The following is a 14,114-nucleotide window of genomic DNA, read 5'->3' as shown; positions in this document are numbered from 1 at the left end:
ACATTGGTGTGGCTGGCTTCCGGGTTGGATGAGCGATGTGTTAAGAAGCAGTGCGGCTTGGTTGGGTTGTGTTTCGGAGGACGCATGGCTTTCGGTGTCTTCCGAGCCCGTACGAGAGTTGTAGCGATGAGACAAGATAGTAATTACTAACAATTGGATACCAAGAAATTGGGGAGAAAAATGGGGTAAAATATATATTTTTTTTACAGAAAAAAAAAGACATAAAGGTCAGTTAATCCAGAACATTTCAAGATATCAGAGGGACCCAAACACAACGTTAAACTAATCTCTGATACCACCTGTCCAACTGTAGGCCATAAAGTGCTCTGGAATAGAAGCTCCCATCGACCCACAAGTATTTACATTCAGTTAAACAAACACACGTGCTCAGGAGATGGACATCAGCCTATGAATTACAGCAACTCTCTCTCTCTCCCACTCTCACTACCACTCTCTCTCTCTCTCTCTCTCCTAACTTTTCACTCTTTCTCTATTGTAAACTCCTTTCCGCCACCCTCTTTCTCTTTCTCTGTTTCTCCCTCGCTGTCTCCTTCTCGTTTCCTCCCTGTTCATTGACACAAATACAAGTGAGGCAAACCTTGAGTTAATGGGGTAAAGCTGGAATAGGGGTAAGGGGGATAAGCGCAGGGGTTTTGTGGGCCGTAGAGGGCGGTGGCGGTATGTTTGTTATTTTGTTTTCCCAGTTTCTCTGTCTCCTGGTAACATTCTACCATCCTCATTGCCCCGGTTAATTATCAATCAGATGAATGTCTCTTTGCTCGTTCTGATTGGCATTTGCTGCATCAGGCCAGATAAAACAGGTGACATCACACCACTGATACTAGTCATGGGGTGGGGTGGCTGATGGCTTCGCCTTTTCCTGCCCCTGGCTGTCACCCCTGGGACTTACAGACAGACAGGCAGGCAGACAGACAGAGAACGAGAGAGAGGACTAACACACAGAGGCCTCTCTCACTATATCATCCCTTCACTGGAAAAAAAACATCAAATTTTTGTTATTTATTCAAGTGATCGTATTGAGATTAAAACTCTCTTTTGAAAGGGGAGACCTGCCATAGTACAACGGCAACTAAACCGACACTCCATCCTAATATACCTGGAGTTCCAGGCTCTTTCTAAGCTGTGAGGTGCTGTGGAATAGCAGCATGGGTAGACCCACTATGAGCCGTGCCACTGCCCTGCTCACACTCCTGGCCTGTCTGGTAAGTCCTTCTGTTTCTCCCCGATGGCTGTTACCCAGAGGTAGAGACGGAACGTTTTGTGTTGATGGCGTTTCCATTTCCACCCCTGGTGTTACAGGGTGTGCTAGTTAAACAACTTGCAAGTGTCTACGTTGCCATTCAACACTAACAGAATCACAATAACTCAGAATCCAGTACTCGAATGAGACTATATTTCTTTGAATATAATAATAGACTTAAAGGAAAGTGTAACTGTAATATCTACTGGGATGTGTTTATGTTAATGCAAAGTTTAGGTGTATGTAATATTATACAATTCATTGTAAAATAGAGGGACTGTAGTTTTTATACTTATTCACTAAGCGGCGACCGTCATGTTTACTTAGTGGTCATAGTCCAATAACGTTTCCTCTATTTTTATAAAACAGAGATGCCGGGAACCTGACTGTATTGATGCAGACGAATGGACTAATTGAGGGAGTGAAGATATTCTTTCACTACCAATTTATTGCCACCTTAAACAAGGCAAACATATAATCCAGTGATTTAGCCATGTTGAATGCAGAAACAGTCAGGTACTCAGAAATAGTGAGCTGATCTGACATATTGTTTCATTCTGTTGAAAATTGTCTCTCTATTCCTGTACATACGAATACTATCTGTGCTGGTGATTAAGCCTTGAAACATACAGTAACTTACTCTCTCCACCCCCTTATTGTCATTACGCACAAACAGCAAAGAGCAAGGTAAAAAAAAACAAGGTGAATACAGAAGAATATTTGTAGGCCAGAAATCAGTTGAAAAATAGATAGTGGAAATTAGAAGAGTATCCCAACCAGAAGGATGAAAAGGTGAAAGTGTATTATGGCTACACCACCACTATCTCCCCTCAGTCATACTAACTCTGTCATTTCACTAGGATCTTCATTTGAGCCAGTTTGCTCCAGCAGGAAATAATCCTCCAGCAACAGGAAATGTGAATTATTATGTGGATTATAATTAATGGACATTTTTGTAGGGGTTGATACACTTTTCGTTAGGGCAAATCAAGTCAAAGTGGTAATGACAAAAATTTTAAAACTCAAATACACTACAAGTTTGCATTTCCTGCTGTGCAGGACAATTCTCAGCAACAAATAGTGATCAAATTGAGATCCTACTGTGTATGTCTCCCCCAGGTTGTCTTAGAGGCCCGTCATGAGCCAGGATACTGTGCCTTCTACGAGGAGTGTGGTAAAAACCCAACGGTGGCGGGATCCCTCCTCCCCCCCATAATCCCCTGCCTCAACTACAGCCGTGCTCGAGCCCTCGAGGGGAAGCACTACCAGCAACTCAAAAAGGTCAGTGGTTCTGGCCCAGTAACTCTCTGGGTGGTTCTGTCTGTTTGCTCTGGAGAGTGCGCGAGCGAGAGAGAGCGAGAGAGAGAGAGAGAGAGAGAGAGAGAGCTGACATTGGCAGTGTTTTAAAGCGACAGAGCAATGTCAAGTTTCAGGTAAATGACCTAACTGTTGTTATGATTCTAGGTGTGCCCCATGCTGGACCGTGGAGAGGGCAGCACCACTGCCTGCTGCTCTATAAAGCAGCTCAAGTCCCTGGAAATGAGCCTGATGCTGTCCAAGGCAGTGCTCATGCGCTGCCCCTCCTGTGCTGACAACTTTGCCCACCTCCACTGCATCAACACCTGCAGCCCTGACCAGACCACAACCATTAACGTGACACGCACCATCAACATCACCACCTTGGGGATTGTCAAAGAGGCTGTGGTGGGTTACCAGGCCTACTTGTCCACCTCGTTTGCCGACAAATCCTTTGAGTCCTGCAAGAACGTGAGGATTCCCGCCACGGGGGGGTATGCCATCGCTACCATGTGTGGACGCTATGGCTCAGCACTGTGTACGGCTCAGCGCTGGTATGACTTCCAGGGAGACTCCAGTAATGGCCTGGCCCCACTGGACATCGACTTCAGGCTGATCCCAGAAGGGGTCACCGAGGGGATACCCGATGGGATAGTGCCTTACGCTGGGAGGGCGCTGGGGTGTAACGAGATGACCCCAACAGGGGCAGAGGTTTGCTCCTGCCAGGACTGCCAGGCCTCGTGCCCGGTCGTACCCTCTCCCCCACCCCCCGCAGAACCCTTCACCATCGGGGGGGTGGACGGCTACCTGGTGCTATGTGTGATCTTCCTCTGCGTTCTCATTCTAGCCTTCCTGCTCTTTGTGCTCTCCACCTACCTCCTGAGGAAGGAAGAGGGCAAGGACTCTGAGAAAGGGAAAGGAAAGGGGAAAGGGATGGATAAGAATGGGAACAACGTGAGTGAGAGGCTGATTGAACCGTGGGAGGTGACGTGTACAGATAAGAACAGCTTGGCTACTCAGGAGTTCCTGGGTTCTGGGTTCCGGGCATGGGGCACCCTCGTCGCCTCACACCCCCTCAAGGTGCTGCTAGCGTCGGCTGTGGTCACAGCTGCCTTCGCCACAGGACTCATGCACATTGAACTGACCACCGACCCGGTCCAGCTGTGGTCAGCCCCAAACAGCCGTGCCCGTATCGAGAAGGACTTCCATGACAAGCACTTTGACCCATTCTTTAGAACCAACCAGATGATCCTAACAGCGCCGGGCCGACCTGGTCACTTCTACGACTCGTTGCTGTTCGGGAAGCAGAACTTCAGTGGAATCATTGCCAAAGACCTGATCCTGGAACTTCTAAAGCTGCAGAAAAAGATTCAGGTAGAGTAGAACAGACACCAACACTAATGGCACTACAATTGGTATTACTGAAATATCATGAACATTGTGTCAGTAGTAGTTCTACCAGTTCTATGATAGAGAACATGTGATTATTGACATATTGTATTTATTCTTAATGATTGTGATCATCAGAAATCACTAAAGTATAATGCAATACTAAACTCCTTTATTGTTTCAACTCTTATCTGCAGAACATTGAGTTCTGGTCAAATGATCTGAACCGTATGGCAAGTCTGAAGGATGTGTGCTTCGCGCCCCTCAACCCCTCCAACCCCTCCCTGACTGACTGTGCTGTCAACAGCCTGCCCCAGTACTTCCAGAACAGTGTGGCCAACCTCAACGCTAAAGTCAACATGACGGAGCTGGGAGTGACCAAGGAGGTGGACTGGAGAGACCACTTCATCTACTGCGTCAAGTAAGTCTGATTTGTGACGCGCCTCCCTTTCTGTCAGTGAAAACACAATCAGATTCTAGGGCCGTTTTTAAATATTCATTTATCGTTGTTCAAATATGTTTATATCATTGACAGTAAGGCAGCTAAATGAAACATGATCTTGTATGCCCCATTCCCTGCAGCTCTCCCCTGTCGTTCAAAGACATCACTGACCTGCAGTTGAGCTGCATGGCTGATTATGGAGCACCAGTCTTCCCCTTCCTCGCAGTGGGAGGATACGAGAGTAAGTCTTCATGTCGTTTTATTTTTTTGTAATAATACTTTAATTAGTCCCTAGATTGCATTCTTCTTTGGCTCTGCTACCAATCCCGCAGAACAGATGCCGACACTAACCTAGTAGCTTGACGACACTTCATAGACTAGATGACTAGTGGTTCTCCGTAGCTCAGTCGGGTCGAGCATAGCACAGCTTTGGCGCTTGCAACGCCAGTATAGTGGGTTCGATTCCCGGGACCAACCGTATGTGAAATGTGAGTCGCTTTGGATAAAACCATCTGCTAAATTGCATTTGTTATTATATATCAGATGAATCCTGTGTATTAACCCGGCTTTCGTAATCTCCCCCCTCTCAGATGAAGGCTACACTACAGCAGAAGCTCTCATCCTGACATTCTCCCTCAATAACTACCCTCGAGACAACGTTAAGTTCAAGGTGGCCCTGGAGTGGGAGCAAAGGTTCCTGGACATAGTCCAAGAGTACCAGAAGAGTCCAGGCAACCCGTTCACCTTTGCGTACATGGCTGAGGTACGTACGTAAGCACACAGACCAGGGATATCGCCCATACAGACAGTCTACTTTTTGATTACCTGCTATTTACCTTGGAAGGCATTACATGGTCATAATATTGAAATACATTGCTTTATTAGTCTATAATTACCTCTCTCTGTTCTCTCCCCTCTCTCCTTTTCTTTATATATCCTTCTCTGCCACTACTCTCTCCCATCTCTCACCCCTTCTCCGAACCCCTCTACTTCCCTCTCTGTAGAGGTCACTGGAGGATGAGATTAACAGGACGACAGTGGAGGACATCCCCATCTTCATGATCAGCTATGCTGTTATCTTTGTGTACATCGCTGTGGCTCTGGGGGAGTACACCTCCTTCAGTCGAATACTGGTGAGGCCACTCGGGGAAATACAATGTGCCAATTTGCATTTCAACTGCTGCCATTTTAGCCGGACACACACAGAAAACACTTGGCCCGAAGCAGAAAGTCAAATCAATAACCTTAGTAGTTACACAAGGAAAGAAAGGAGGAAACGACTGTATAGATACAGCATGTCCAGATGCAGGCAGTCATATTCTCTAAAATTGCTGATTTTTATGCCTGCTTAGCCTTTTGGAGGGCTAATTGGAACACAAATGGAATTCTCCGTAATGTCAAAAACTGTAACGCTAGTTTGTAAAATAGATGAAGCACTGTACTGTATATGACTAGGGTGGATTTTAAAGGTTTTCCTATGCTATACAGGAAACTGTGGTCAACAGGAGCTGCCCCTGACCTCTGTGGTGTCCCTACAGGTGGACTCAAAGTTCCTGGTTGGTCTGGGTGGTATCCTGGTGGTGGGCTGCTCTGTCCTGGCCTCCATGGGTTTCTACGCCTGGATCGGTATCCCCTCCTCTCTGATCATCCTCCAGGTTGTCCCCTTCCTAGTGCTGGCTGTAGGAGCTGACAACATCTTTATCTTCGTCCTGGAGTACCAGGTGTGTGTGTTTTGCTTATCACTCTGCTGGGCATGGCCCACGGTCTCATACTCCTACTGCTCAGCTGCTTTGAGTGTGTGCGTGTGCGGGTGCGTGTGCGTGTGGCTGTAAGTCACTTGACTGTTTTGGTATTCCACAACGACCGGTTGTTCAGTTGGTTCACTCATAATGTTCTTCGTCAGGTGACAGTATTTTCTCTCTCCGGTAATAGTAAAACTCTCTCCCCCAGAGGGACGCACGGAGGCCAGGCGAGAAGAGGGAGGAGCGGATCGGACGTGTCCTTGGAAATGTAGCTCCCAGCATGCTCCTGTGCTCTCTCTCCGAGTCTGTCTGCTTCTTCCTGGGTGAGCTCCCGCTGGCGCACTCTAGAACATAGGAACAGAGCACACAGAAAAGACACGGGTATTTCTTGTCAGAGAGACCCTAACCCTGTAGTAATTCATCAGGTGTGCAACTATGTAGACTCGTCCACCAGCCGACTCTCTCTGTCAAACCTACGTGGTAGCAATGAGCCTGGGTACAAGGTTAGCAACAACGCGTTCTTTCAAAAGTCGCCGTCAATGGCAATGACAGTAGTGGTCTATACATACCAGGATGTAGCCGACATTCCATCCGTTTAATCAATTCCATACACATGGCGCCTGTGAAGGGGGTTTACATACTCTATGTTAATGACTAACCACTCCTGTACCTCACCTCTGTCCCCCAGGCGCTCTGAGCACCATGCCTGCTGTCAAGTCCTTTGCTCTGTACGCTGCCCTGGCTGTGCTCATGGACTTCGTGCTGCAGATGACGGCCTTCGTGGCGCTGCTATCCCTGGACGCCAGACGGCAGGACGGGAACCGCTGCGAGCTGGCCTGCTGCGTCACCGTCAAGACCACGGCCCCCACCAAACCCAACGAGGGTTTCCTTCTGCCCGCCATGAGGAAATACTATGCCCCCGTCCTCCTCCACCCCGTCACCAGGGTCATAGTGGTAAATAAACGATTGTCTTCTGACCTTTTATACATTGGTGCTCCCTCTAGTTAGCTCAGTTGGCTGGTTTTGGTTGCGGTTGTGGTTGAAGTCCTCCTCCTCTCTCCCTCTGCCAGATTGTTGTGTTCATCTTTATGTTCATCTCCTCCATCTACCTGATGTTCTATGTGACAGTGGGTCTGGATCAGGAGCTGGCTATGCCCCAGGTGAGTGACACCTGGACTACTGCTTGAATGCACCTCCCATTACCCTTTATTCATTCATTCTTTCATTCATTCATGAATAACATATAACAACATACAGTATGAACGACAGGAAACAGCCTAAATAACAGTACATTTTCATCCATGTACTGGCCACGTGACACCTTCTCCTCTCATCCTCTGTCTCAGGGTTCCTACATGTTGGAGTATTTCAAGTACCTGTATGCGTACTTTGAGGTGGGCGTCCCAACCTATTTTGTCACGACAAAGGGCTTTAACTTCACCAGCATAGCGGGTATGAATGCAACCTGCTCCAGTGTGGGCTGTGACCCCTTCTCTCTCACTCAGAAGATCCAGTACGCCACTGAATACCCTGACCTGTGAGTAGTCATTAGATTTTAAATTTAAACGGAGAACTGCAATGCTGCTGTATTTTTATGCTCAAACGTTTCCCGAGTGTACCAAGAATGATTCACCACACACAAAAAAAGGGGAGTGCTATCTAAAACATTAAAGGTTTCTTCTTCAGCTGTCCCCACAGGAAAACCCTTTGAAGAACCTTTTTTCATTCCAGATTGAACCCTTTTGGTTCCAGGTAGAACCCTATTGGGTTCAATTTAGAACCCTTTCCCTAGAGGGTTCTACATGGAACCCAAAAGAATTCTAACTGGAACCAAAAAGTGTTCTAACTGGAACCAAAAAGGGTTGCCCTATGGGGACAGCTGAAGAACCCTTTTCAAAGGACATCCAGCCAACTTGACACAACTGTGGGAAGCTTTGGAGTCAACATGGGCCAGCATCCCTATGTAACGCTTTCGACACGCTGTAGAGGCCATGCCCTGACGAATTGAGGCTTTTCTGAGGGGAAAGGGGGGGTGCAACTCAAGATTAGGAAGGTGTTCTTAATGTTTTGTATACTGAGTGTATATTCAAACACTACTTCCTTCTAACGGTGTTGTTGTTCTGTTTCCAGTCTGTCTCTCTGACTCCTCCCTCACCCTTTTCCCCACTGCACTCAACCTTGAACTTATTGATATCCGCAAGGCCACCTCACACACAGCCAATCACAACGCTTACTGATCAACCCAATTACGCAAAACACATTCAAGAATAGATCAGGGACTAGATGGACAGAAAGGCTATATCATCACATCTGATGAGCAAACTATTCATTCTTAATCTAGGGTTAGGATTAAGGTTAATGTTAGGGGTAAGGGTTAAGGTTAGGGTTAGTGGTTAAATAGCCTTTGTGGTCAGAAAGCGCCACACTTCTGTCCTCTCTAGCATGGAGATAAGGTCTCAGGGCTGCTGGTATCACCACCTCATTAATGCACCTTTGTTTTCGATTTGCCATATCAGCAGCTGGTGTTGTAAACGGTAGTACTCCAAAGCCAAAGTTCAGGCTGACTCTGGGGGTTTGTGTGAACGTGGATGAAAGTGGAATAAAATAAGGGGGAAGTTCGTAACGATGCCAGAATGATGGGTACTTTCTGATACTTAACGGTGCTTGTTTTAATGAGTCCCAACTCATTGATATGATTAACAGATCTTACATGGCCATCCCAGCAAACTCGTGGGTGGACGACTTCATTGACTGGCTAAACCCTGGATCCAAATGCTGTCGGCTCTATTCCATCGGTCCTAACAAAGGGAAATTCTGTCCCGCGAGTGAATGTGAGTACCAAGTACCTCAGAGACAGCCGGACAACGGGAACTAAAAACAAAGAACATTATCCTCTCTGTTTGTTATGCATGAATAAAACATAAAGAAACATGTATCTAACCTGATGTATAATGTGTTGTGTGCATAGCGGCCTTCCTGTGTGGGCAGAAGTGTATGAAGATTCCCCTTAACGGGGTACTGAGGCCCGACAAGGAGCAATTCAACCGCTTCCTACCAGACTTCCTAGGCAACAGGCCCGACCTGCAGTGCCCTAAGGGGTGAGTGTCACACACACACACACACACACACACACACACACACACACACACACACACACACACACACACACACACGCACACATGCAAACACACGCATCCACACATGCATGTGTGTAATGGTCTGTTTCTCTTCCTAACAGAGGTCTTGGAGCCTATGATAAGGCTGTGATCACAGATGAGAGTGGAGAAATTATAGGTGAGGAATACTGGATATTATTTATCACATTTGAACCTAATACACAGACAATAAAGCTTCGGAAGTCAAAGGTGACCTGTGTCTCTGTGTTGTTAGCCACCAGGTTCATGGCGTACCACACGGCCCTGACCACCTCCAAGGAGTTCACTGCAGCTCTAAAAATAGCCAGAGAGCTGGCCCACAACATCACCCTCAGCATGAGATCCATACCTGGCACATCCCAGGACTTTGAGGTCTTCCCCTACACGTATGTTAGCTCATCGTCTTCCTCCTTTCTCCTCGTCTTTTTCTCCACTTCTCACATCTTTCCGTATACATCTATTCCTCCTTTCCCCTCTGGGAGAGGCTGTGGACAAGCATCAGTTAATCAGACTGTCCTCCTCCTCTCCTTCCAGGGTGACATATGTGTTCTATGAACAGTACCTGACCATTGTGTCTGAGGGACTGTTTAACATCTCCTTGTGCCTACTGCCAACCTTTGTGGTGTGCTGTCTGCTGCTGGGCATGGACCTGCGCTCCGGCGCTCTCAACCTCCTCACCATCATCATGATCACCGTGGATACCGTGGGCGTCATGACACTGTGGGGCATCGACTACAACGCTGTGGCTCTTATCAACCTGGTCACGGTATGGAACCAGAGCACTACTTGTGTTGGCGCGGGTGCAACTTCTTGCAACGTGTCTCAACTTCAGCACCAGTTTGAAACCTCATAAATCCTGTTTGGAAACGTGCTGTTGATAGTGTCCCCTATCTTTACTCCCTGAAATGGACCATAAGCCACTGTCCCCACCCAAGCTGCACTTGACATAAGCAAACATGCGTTTTTACACCCTAACCCTCCCCCTTCCCTCTCTGTCTGGTCCGCAGGCGGTGGGTATCTCTGTGGAGTTTGTATCTCACATGACACGATCCTTTGCCATGAGCATCCAGCCTACACATGTAGAGAGAGCCAAGGAGGCTACTGCTACTATGGGCAGTGCGGTGAGTCCAAGTGCCAGACCACACAATCCCTGTACAGCCATTAGATACATGGCCTTGTCAAAACCACAAAGATATATGTGGACACTTAATGGACTTTCTTTTTTTCTTTTTTCTTTACGTATGTTTGTCCCTGTGCGGTTCTACAGGTGTTTGCTGGCGTCGCCATGACGAACCTGCCTGGCATAGTTGTGTTGGCATTTGCCAAAGCCCAGCTCATCCAGATATTCTTCTTCCGTTTAAACCTGGTTATCACTCTGCTGGGCATGGCCCATGGCCTCATATTCCTGCCCGTGCTGCTCAGCTACTTTGGTGAGAGTGTGTGCGTACGTGCGTGTGTGCGTGCGTGGGCGCGTGTCAACCAACAGATTAGTCACTGAATGAAGGTTTTTTCACTCTGTGACCTTTTTTGGACTGATACCTTTTTCCCAATCCTGTGTGTCTCTCAGGTCCTGGAGTGAATAAAGCAGTGTTGCTACGGCTACAGCAGGCCAAGGCCCAGGAGCTGGAGCTGAGTAGCCATGCCAAGAACATCTACGACAACATTGGCTATGAAGACCAGGAGAACAGCCCCAACCCAGACACCACCCCCCATCACCCCGTACGAACCCCGCACCACTGAGAACCTCAAAAAGGTTGCGATAGAAGAGACAATACCCCCCCTCCCCACACAGAGACAATCTCTGAGGAACAGCTGGATAAAGTGGTGAGAGTGGGCCATTTCTGAACACCACCACCTAACCAACTGTTTCCAGTTTATCTACATATACCTCCATAACCATAGGAACCGCAAGAGCCCGAAGCAAGGACAATGTATGTGGCAAAGCAGGGTCTAATAGAGATTCTATATATTGAGCCATATGTGCAGATCTTCATCTATGGCACTAGCGGCAATGTCCCATTATTCAGGAAAGGCAGGACTGAAGGCCGCAATAGACACGACCGTGTAATATCTACTACCAGATGAACTGTGTGGAGTGGAGATACATAACCACGTACTGAGCTGAGGGACCTATTGGTCGTTCAACAGAGACATCACTTATAATAGTATACTGTGTAATGTAGACATGTAGTCTCTCATCTCCATATTCTGTATGTGACAGTTTCTGCCTGGGCAGGAGGAACTGGCAGGATGATTTCTGCATTGCAAATTAGGCAGGCACAAAGTGGTTCCTAGTGAGAAATTACATACAAATATGCTAACAAAATTATTTTTTTATACTATTAGAATTGTTTCATGTGTCAGTTAAATGTAAATGTATGAACAAAATCTGTTCATCAAGTATTCCCACGAATAAAAAAGAGATGTGATCATGTCTGAATGTAATCAAGGTAAGAAAGTATAGTTATTTTCAAATACAATCTCTTTTTAGTCGTGGTCAATTTGCAGTGTACAAATTATTATAATTATGTTTCGGTTCCCCTACCATCCACTCCGACAAAATTCGGCCAGCAGCTGAATCTAGTTGCTTTCCCCTAAATTACAGTAACAGAAAACACTCCAGTAAATAATTATTTTCCGTATTGTTTGTAAAAAATATTGTGAAATGACTATTAAACATGTCTGTAAAGTATGCGTGACTTGACTTTGTAGGCTGTGGTAAACCCAGGAATAAAATGGCATAATGATTTTCATAATTCATAATAAATGCATTACATAAGCACAATGGGGCCGATTCCAAACGAAGTTAGGCCGATGGAAATCAAAAGTAATTCCCTTTTAATGCACCTTTATCTCCATGCATATTCTGACCTTGAACATACGCATGAGAATAGCATGCCATTCACCCGCTATTCATTTGGGTGGAGGTAGAATAAATTAAGGCGAGGCGGAGGTGTGTCTACAGATATCCCGTATTCTGACCTTGATTTAATTCCCTCATAATTCCAATATCTTTAAGCGAGAGGAAACCAGCGTACCTACCGTTTCCAAGTGAAACAAGCATCTATGAAAACAAATCTCATTAAAAACAACACCATTGTCCATGCACTGTGATTTACAACTTGATAAGTGCTATTGATAAGAGCAGGACGGAGTAATCGATTTGGATAAGGGAATTGCAAATATAAATGAAACTTGTTTTAGATATATTTGACCTTATAATCGCTGAAGACAAATGTGAAACCAGTCATATGGCATTAAACTGACGCATTAACACATCAACTTTCTGACAGTAAAGTTTATGAAATGCTGTGCCATTATGCAGAATTGAAATTGTACGCCTATTAACTTTCAGGAATGGGAACTCTCAAATGTCTTAATTATAGGCTACCCCCGATTTTTAAATATGTTAAATATTAGCCATTATCAGTATCGGCCGTCAGTAGGCCTAATAACCACACATATTTAACTCGTGGTGGTTCCAAACTTCTTCCATTTAAGAATGATGGAGGCCACTGTGTTCTTGGGGACCTTCAATGCTGCAAACATGTTTTGGTACCCTTCCCCGGATCTGTGCCTCGACAGACAATTCTTTCGACCTCATTGCTTGGTTTTTGCTCTGACATGCACTGTCAACTGTGGGACCTTATATTGACAGGTGTGTGTGCGCGCCTTTCCAAATCATGTCCAATCAACTTCATTTACCACAGGTGGACTCCAATCAAGTTGTTGAAACATCTCAAGGATGATCAATGGAAACAGGATGCACCTGAGCTCAATTTCGAGTTTCAAAGCAAAGGCTCTGAATACCTATGCACAAAAGGTATTTCTGTTTAGAATTTTTTATCAATTTGCACAAATTTCTAAAAACCTGTTTTCGCTTTGTCATTATGGGGTTTGTATTTAATCAATTTCAGAATAAGGCTGTAACGTAACAAAACCTGGAAAAAGTCAAGGGGTCTGAATACTTTCCGAATGCACTGTGGGCTAGTTAACTTGTTATGGAGTGGAGCGCAGACCAAGCTGTAACATTTTGAACCCGACCCATGGCACAGTACTTTGCCATGTCATCACAAACGTCCATGGTTAGTGCAGGCAACTGGCCTACTATTGTACACTGTTCTCCCTATTATAATTACATGTGCACTAAACTTCCAACATTACCATGGGTTGAAGAACTGAATGTGGCAATTTTCTAAATTAATCAAACCACCTTTTTCTTTCTTTAGTGCTTAAAGGCTCTCCAAACCAGTTTTTTATGATTCACAAAAACATTCCTATACCTAAATAATCTACAAGATCAGGGTATTTTTAAAACTACCAATTGATGCTGAAACTGAGACAAATATGCATATATTTAGATGGCTAAGTCTAAATACCAAATACTGAGAAGTGCGCAGGAAAGACATCAATCTCTGTCTCAATCGTCCCCAACATCAAACATTAAATCAAATGTTATTTATCACATGCGCCGAATACAACAGGTATTCAATTTCACCTTACAGTGAAATGCGTACTTACAAGCCCTTAACCAACAATGCAGTTTTAAGAAAATTCCTAAATAAGTAAAAGATAAAAGTAAAAAATCATTAAAAAGCAGCAGTAAAATAACAATAGCGAGGCTATTTACAGGGGGTACCGGTACAGAGTCAATGTGCGGGGGCACCGGTGTCGAGGTAATTGAGGTAATATGTACATGTAGGTAGAGTTATTAAAGTGAAAATGCATAGATGGCAGGAAGCTTGGCACCAGTGATGTACTGGGCCGTACGCACTACCATCTGTAGTGTCTTGCGGTCGGACGCCGAGCAGTTGCCATACCAGGCAGTG

The 14,114-nt window shown here is 45.7% G+C and overlaps 1 protein-coding gene across 2 annotated transcripts; it reads left to right on the top strand.

Moving 5' to 3' along the window:
* Nucleotides 1-850: 850 nt before the first annotated feature.
* On the top strand, nucleotides 851-11,977 carry npc1l1 (NPC1-like 1). 2 transcript variants are annotated; one of them, XM_042320735.1, is made up of 20 exons: nucleotides 851-1,223; nucleotides 2,381-2,542; nucleotides 2,726-3,931; nucleotides 4,144-4,367; nucleotides 4,529-4,629; nucleotides 4,979-5,151; nucleotides 5,393-5,521; nucleotides 5,927-6,109; nucleotides 6,339-6,453; nucleotides 6,819-7,084; nucleotides 7,201-7,290; nucleotides 7,477-7,667; nucleotides 8,834-8,961; nucleotides 9,099-9,228; nucleotides 9,369-9,424; nucleotides 9,521-9,671; nucleotides 9,820-10,051; nucleotides 10,293-10,406; nucleotides 10,553-10,715; nucleotides 10,853-11,977. In XM_042320735.1, exons 1-20 carry the CDS (start codon nucleotides 1,167-1,169, stop codon nucleotides 11,023-11,025), a joined length of 4,044 nt encoding a protein of 1,347 aa, XP_042176669.1. In that variant the 5' UTR covers nucleotides 851-1,166; the 3' UTR covers nucleotides 11,026-11,977. The 2 variants fall into 2 exon arrangements, with proteins under 2 accessions (XP_042176669.1, XP_042176668.1); XM_042320734.1 differs by having other exon boundaries at nucleotides 9,369-9,671.
* The last annotated feature ends 2,137 nt before the right edge of the window (nucleotides 11,978-14,114 follow it).

This window comes from Oncorhynchus tshawytscha, linkage group LG04, assembly GCF_018296145.1.
Source record: "Oncorhynchus tshawytscha isolate Ot180627B linkage group LG04, Otsh_v2.0, whole genome shotgun sequence".
NCBI lineage: Eukaryota > Metazoa > Chordata > Actinopteri > Salmoniformes > Salmonidae > Oncorhynchus > Oncorhynchus tshawytscha.
Note: the sequence above shows the minus strand (reverse complement) of the source record. Positions and strands in the feature narration are given on the sequence as shown.